The 6,835-nt window shown below is 47.2% G+C and overlaps 1 protein-coding gene across 1 annotated transcript; it reads right to left on the minus strand.

Moving 5' to 3' along the window:
* Window positions 1–217: 217 nt before the first annotated feature.
* On the minus strand, window positions 218–1,265 carry LOC135384110 (uncharacterized). The gene has a single exon (XM_064613332.1). The coding sequence runs from the start codon at window positions 1,108–1,110 to the stop codon at window positions 529–531; it is 582 nt and encodes a 193-aa protein (XP_064469402.1). The 5' UTR covers window positions 1,111–1,265; the 3' UTR covers window positions 218–528.
* Between the last annotated feature and the right edge of the window lie 5,570 nt (window positions 1,266–6,835).

Consider the following 6,835-nt stretch of genomic DNA (forward strand, 5'->3'; position numbering starts at 1 on the left):
AGCCATAACAAAGCATCACATTTGTTTGGCAGATTTCCGCTTATTCTGCCGGTCTTGGAAATTTTCGGTAAGGCTTTTCACAAAGTTCTTTTGTAAGAAACGGTTAAGGTATGTGTAGCTCCATATAGCATTTAGACAGCAGCTTTTTGTTAATATTTCCTTACCCCTCCTGTAACCCCACAGCCCGTTACTCTTCGAACACATTGAAACACACACAAACATGCTAAACTGCTTTTTATTATGTGGGAACATAGCAATTCAGCAAAAACAAAAACAGGAAACAAAAAGCGTTATCACTTATCGCGGTCATGTACTTAACACGCTGCATTTTTGGCGTCACTTACGTTAACGTTTAACGTCAAACCAATAAGAAACAACGTGAACAAGAGTACAGCAAGCGAATCCTCGTCCCGGTTAGTCCTCAAAAAGCCTTCCGATCCCTACAGCGATGACGCCGATGCCAAACCTCAGCACCTGTCCTGGTGACCTGTTTGTACGCCAGCGAACCACCGCAGGGTCAGTACCTCATCATTCTTCGTTGTCGCCGTCGTCTTTTTTCTGGTCGATCTCATACTCCTTCAACAATTCCGCAAACATTCCTCGCTGTTTGTCGCGCGTTGCTTCGAAGATGTGTTCGTACTTGGTCTTGGATAGCAGCACTACGTTGCGCAGGTCCTCTGCGGACATGATCTTCTCGAGCTTTTCGTGCAGCCTCTCCAGGAGACGTGTGACTTGCACCTTGCGCAGACGGTTGTAGTCCAGGTCTGCTAGCATAAGGCGGTAGCTGCACTCGTCCAAGATACGAATGACGTGCCGTGTATTCTTGATGTCGCGGCAGTCGACGCGGTACACCTTGGGCACCACACGCATGGCCCGGCATCGCATGAGAAAGGCCGAGTTATTGGCATACGCAGCTAGGTCGAACATGGACCGGAAGTAGCGGTTCACCAGCTCCATGGGCCGGCGGCCGTACGTCTTGCGGAGGTGCCGCTTCAGGGACGAGGGACTCACATGCTTCGAGGCGGTCTCGCTCATATCTCCTACGCTCTTGTCCAGGTTGGTACTCGTCTCGAGGGTGTCTCCGGCCGCCTTGTTCGACTCCTCTAGCATCGTAGCTTCCGGGGCGGTTCCAGAATTCCGAATGGGTTGTCAGACGCGGAGCGCGAGCTACACAAGAACGTGCTTCGCACGAGCCCCGATGGCTGTGACGTCGACTCGCTTTGTTGAATGCTTTCTGCACGGCTGCTGCTATGAAACGAAGCTTCTGAGATGGCAGTTGCAACGGGCCGTGCATCCTTCAGCCGTTACGCGTTTTTTTTTTATCAGTTCAAGATACGTTCCCCGCTGAAAGTTGTTGCGATCGTTGTTTTGGATAACTGTCTTGAACTATCTGTTCCAAAGATATCGATTATATCTGGTAGATATCTTGCTGCAGGTGTCACTGCTGTTGAGTCTCGTATTCTTTCTTCCTCTTTTATTTATTGTTTAATGGATGTCCTCCTTTTGCTACAGTCAGTGCCTGTTCACGAATGGGGGGGGATCTGTTTATTAGACGAAAAGGGAAAAAAAACGGGGAAAGGTCAGCCAAACGGGACGTCGGCTTGCTATTCCAGAAATAAGAAATAATAATAAATAAATAAAAAGAAAAGAGAATAATTAAAGAAAGAAAGAAAGAAATAGGAAGGAATAAGAAATAAATAAATAAAGAAAGAAAATTAAGAATGTTGATTTGGAAAACTGTGCTCGATAGGTGAAGGGCAAGAAGGACAGATAGCCAGACGATTTTGAACACGGAGTTCTAAGAAAGTGGAAATGAGGAATCACGTGGTGTTTTCGCTCACTCTCGGCTGCAGCTGCCGCGGAGTACGTTATATTGACCCCCCAATCTGCGCTTGACTTACATTTCCATTCCATGCAAAGCACACTTTCTATCCGATCTATTTCGGTTACACAAAGCATATGCCAGTGCTTTGACGGAGAACGACATTGTACGTATAGTTTGTATTCTTGTTTTTGTAATTCCAAATAAGGTATTAAAAAAAACATAAGCCAAAGCTATTATAAATTCTGTTATTGAACGTCTAACGTTTGTTTATAAGCCACACCGCACGCATTCGGACTCCGCACTCCGCCCCACGTTGGAAGGGTGTTAGCAGCTGGCGTGAGGCGGCAGAAATCGACCTTGGCGGAGCATTGTTGCCAGACAGCTGGCGGATTGCGCGCGTTGTGACGTCATGCTTCACAAAGCTAGAAATTAATTGTATGCTATACTTGCGCGCCAGATACAGGAAAAGTGTTGCGGGAGCGTGCATGTGAATCGTCTGGACTGCAGCGACATAAATTAGGTAGGATTTTGCAGACACGGCATTTAGACCGTAGTGGCATTTTAAAGGAGCAATGAGGTGACATTTAATGTGGCTCGAAAACCTGTTTCGCCTGTCCACCTGTCACTGTGTATTGTCATCAAGCAAGAGGACTACCTGTCAGTCTGCGCGGTGTATTGCCACTGCGCAATCAAATTCCCAAACGCAGCATCCGCGGACGGCCGACGCGATCCTCGCGTGACGTCCAAAGGCCCCGGCGCCTTTCTTCTTTTTTTTTCTTAGCTCACGCTCTGCTCTTGCCCGCATGAGAGGCGCCCGTCACGTCACGGGCACGTTAATTCTACGTCACGTGTCAGGGGAACTGGCTACGTCACGACGTTCCCTCCTTATCCGATACGACCTTTCCAAGACTAGTATTTTTGAATGGTGCACGGAACAGAGGTCCTCGCGCGCGCTACAGGTGACCTGCATCCGTCGTTCTTTCGCGCGACTTCAAGAACACGTCGCAGCCAAAAACGGAAAGAAAAAAAAAGAGGGAAAGAGGGGGGGAGAAGGTAACCTCAGTGCTCCTATAAGGAAGACTAGAAGGCGCGGCTGTACAGGCATGTAGTTTATATAGTTGAACCGCGACCTTCTCTGCGACGGTATCCGCATGGTTTGCGTCGTCTGCCGAGGGGCTAGAGAAGCCGCAACAACCCATGGAGGCTCCCTATACGAGGGGCTAGAGTCGCTGTACCGGGGGAAGAGTACCGCAACCGCTCCGCGTCGTCTGCTCCGGCGGCCATATTGCTGCCAAGCCGCCGCGGAGTGCGTGTTAGGATAGCTGTAGTCAGTGTTACATCGCATTGATTTTGCGGCTGTGCACCAAAAAGTTTGTGACTTCCTGTGGTGGGACTCGGCTAATACTTAATGAAACAGGGCACAAGCGTCACTACAGTATAGTTTGTTGTATTCTGTAGCTAACAGACGAATTATGTTGGCGCGTGTTCGCCTCTAAAAGGCATCGTCGAGTCTCGTTTGCGCTCTATAGATCAGTTTTTTTTTTCTTTTAGTTCACCTGTTTTGTAGACATAAAACTACAGTGCTCGTGTGTGCAGCGTCAGGTTGACATAAATAACCTCCACCAGTTTTATTCTCATCTCTTCGCAATTAAATTTCTATTTCACACGTTCAATGGTTATGTGAATGCCAACGTTTTTTCACGCGCATGTAAAGTGCTGTGGATTGCTCATCCAATCCCCCGCTCCAACGCAAGCTGTTGATCTTCCATGAAGAGTAGACCGTGAGCTTCAAGTCACTCAAGCATGTGTTATTCGTAGGCGTGAAGTTCTTCCGGCAGGCTCTGTGCCGATCTACGCGTCTCGTCACTTTTGCCCGTCGGAATGCAGAAAAATGAAAAAAAATGGCTAGGAAGCAAGTGAGCTGGTGAAGATGATGCATAATGTAAAAACCCCGAGACTAGGGAACACGAAGGGACAGACACAACACGAAGTCTCAGAGACACTAGAGAAGTCTCTGTATGAGACTTCGTGTTGTGTCTGTCCCTTCGTGTTCCCTAGTCTCGGGGTTTTTACATTATACAGAAAAATGGTTTGCCTGACTCTGTCCCGTTGCAGCACAACATCCAGACATGGTTGTTCGTAGTTCCTCAGCTCTCTGAGATCCATTTCACGTACAAAAAAACCAAGAGCGGCACACGAACGTACGCGCACATGCGTCCCAGCTATTGCGTTCCCCGTAGACCCGGCGGGAGGTTGGAAGCAAAGAGGAGGAAAACGCACCACGTGACGCGCCTCGGCGAATGAGTAAGGCGGCGGCACGGGGAAAGCGATTGCGATACTCTTCACCCGGGTACAGTGACTCTACGAGGGGCCTGTATTCAGCGCCACAAACGTGCGGCGGCCGCTTGGCGAAACCAAATCAGCGGCGCTGGGGCTAGGTGCGACTGTTGCGGTCGTGTATTATAGAGATGCTCGTGAGTTGAACGCGTCTTTTTCTTTTTTTACGAAACAACGTCTGCACTTGGTTGGGAATGCCACGTGTAAATATGAAACTGAAATTTCCATTAATTTCCATTAGGCTTTGCTTTCTTCGACAACGACCATTTCCGACGACGACAAGTTTTCATATTTCATTTCAGACGACATTTCTTCGACAACGACCAAGTGTGAGCCGAACGAACGACACCTCTAGTTTCACACTACGTCGTACACAATGCGTAAAAAAATGTTACGTTGTTTCCTTATTGTAGCATTCGCTTATTGGTGGACTTTTCTTCTAGCATATTTTTTTCATTTATTATCTGTGTACAAGCTTTACTTCTAGGTAACATCTGGCGGGTCTCGAATTTGGCTTCCTCGGCTCAGTCGCTCCCTCCGGGATTCTTTTTCCTATTGTGCCTTACCTTATATATCTCTGTGGTGTTATAAGAAAGAAAAATATCCGTACCCGCTTCTCTCATGAAAAGACGCACACAACGCCGGAAAAGATGTTGCCGTTCCAAACTTATTGTATTCTATTTTAATCCCGGAAATCAAAATAATCGGGATCGTATCGCTAAAAGGACGCACCCGGAATAATTTTTTCCCCCGTCGAAACAAAATAACTTATAGTTCCGACACAGCCATGTCCTGCGCACGGTGTTACAGCGTGGTCCTGTGTATCATGCTGATTGGTTGACGGCGTTCTTTTCCGAGCGACCTGCCTGCCGGTGTGGCGACATATGCATGCCGCTCGAGGGGATTGTGCGTCCTGGGCCGACTTCGTAAGGAACTGTAGGGAATATGTACAGGGGTGACTAACGTTTGTACTCGTATCTGCGATGCGTGTCAGCCCGCTCCTGGTGCACTACTAGCATTTAGTGATGTAGAAAAAAAACAAAAAAAAACAGCAACAACAACAACGCTCTGGCCACGAGGCAGACTTGTACAGTAACTTGAGTAGAGTATAAAGTTACATATTTTAAATACGTTTGCGATTAACTTGGTATCTTGCAAATATTTAAAAAAATCAGTATTTAGTAACCTAACTTAAAGACTTTTTGCAATAGCTTTTAGTCATTTTCTAAGTTATGTTGAAGATACTTCTCTGTCCGTGGCACGGATGTCGAGCGAAAGATCGTATTTTTTGTCTCGGCAATGCGCTCTGTGCTGCACATAAGCTTTAGCGTCTGAGATATTCGGGACATCCACGGTCCCTCTTGTAAAGCAGTAGCCTGCATGAGGCGATGCGACGTCCTGAAGGATATACGGGTAAACCATTGGGACACTCTATCAGGCGGGGTAGAAGATCCGTGCCGAAAACCGTAGGGAGAGAGGGCACGTAGAATATTAGCCGTGAGTTTTAGTAAACCAGTTTGCAACTATACGCGGTACACGGTACGATAATTCGAAACGATATCACGACACGCGAGACTGATGCTGTTGACGTATTAGTATGCCGTGGAAGGAGACGGTATATACGGTTAATTAACGTCGTTGAGCTCCCGCGCGGCAAATCCCGAACCCTGAACCGTGTGAAGCCTTTCGACGTTACGTTGTTCAGAAGTTCTGCTATTCCGATAGCGTCGCAGGGGCATGCACCATGGGACCAACGCTGTTCGGGGTATCGTATCGGAGATGCAAAAACGGTTCGCTAAAGCTCTCTAATAACTATAGGGCCCGGGACTTTACGCACAAACATTTTCCAAAATATGCGTGTAAATATGCAGCACGAAACGTCGAAATACGCACAAAATATGCTGAAATATTATGATGCCGAGAATGTTCCTCCGGAAGCTTTAGCATATAGCCGGGAAATGTATAAATGCGTAAACAGTATTTAAAAAAAAAAAACACGTTCTACAAATGAAAATGAACATTCTACATCGAAAGTTGGAACTTATGCTCACCCATGCGCATTCAGCTATTCCTCATTCGTGTATGCCACCGTAGCCGTACTCGGGTTTTCAAAAGTGAACACGCACACGCACATAAATCAACAGTTTTACGTGGGATGATGATGAACTTTCTGTTTTCAGTTGAGAAAGCATTGTACCGCGAAAATGTTATTCCGGCGAGTTAGCTAGCCTATAGCTAGTCCACAGCTACACGCAGACAGCGCTTCGTTGTGCTGTCATTATTACATTCGAGAACGGAGCTCGCCGACTGCAATACTCTGTGTCCCTGATTTTTATCAAGCAGAAGTTCCTCCTGCGTTGTGTCCTTCGCGATGTCCTCGTGGACGACGTGCAAGGCATATGGGAGACGCAAGTTTCGAGACTGCAGCTTTTTTATGCAAGTAGGAAGATATGTGAAAGTAGCATGAAAGGCTGATACGTCATTTTGCACGCGAATGTCATGTCATGTCTTTAAAATGGATTGGGACATACGGATTCTTGCAGCTTCTTGTTTCTTCAACTGGCTGACTACTTCTTGCACGATCTGCTGAGAAGTCCGTTTTAGGTGCTGGCTGTGCTAGCAGAATTCGCTAACTGCATAGGAAGAACCAGCCTAGAAGCAGCGCAGTAGCTT

Source organism: Ornithodoros turicata, chromosome 2 (assembly GCF_037126465.1).
Source record: "Ornithodoros turicata isolate Travis chromosome 2, ASM3712646v1, whole genome shotgun sequence".
Classification (NCBI taxonomy): domain Eukaryota; kingdom Metazoa; phylum Arthropoda; class Arachnida; order Ixodida; family Argasidae; genus Ornithodoros; species Ornithodoros turicata.

What these genes read in the sequence shown, in the direction of transcription:
- LOC135384110 (XM_064613332.1), bottom strand. Translation starts at nt 1,110, where the DNA reads ATGCTAGAGGAGTCGAACAAGGCGGCCGGAGACACCCTCGAGACGAGT.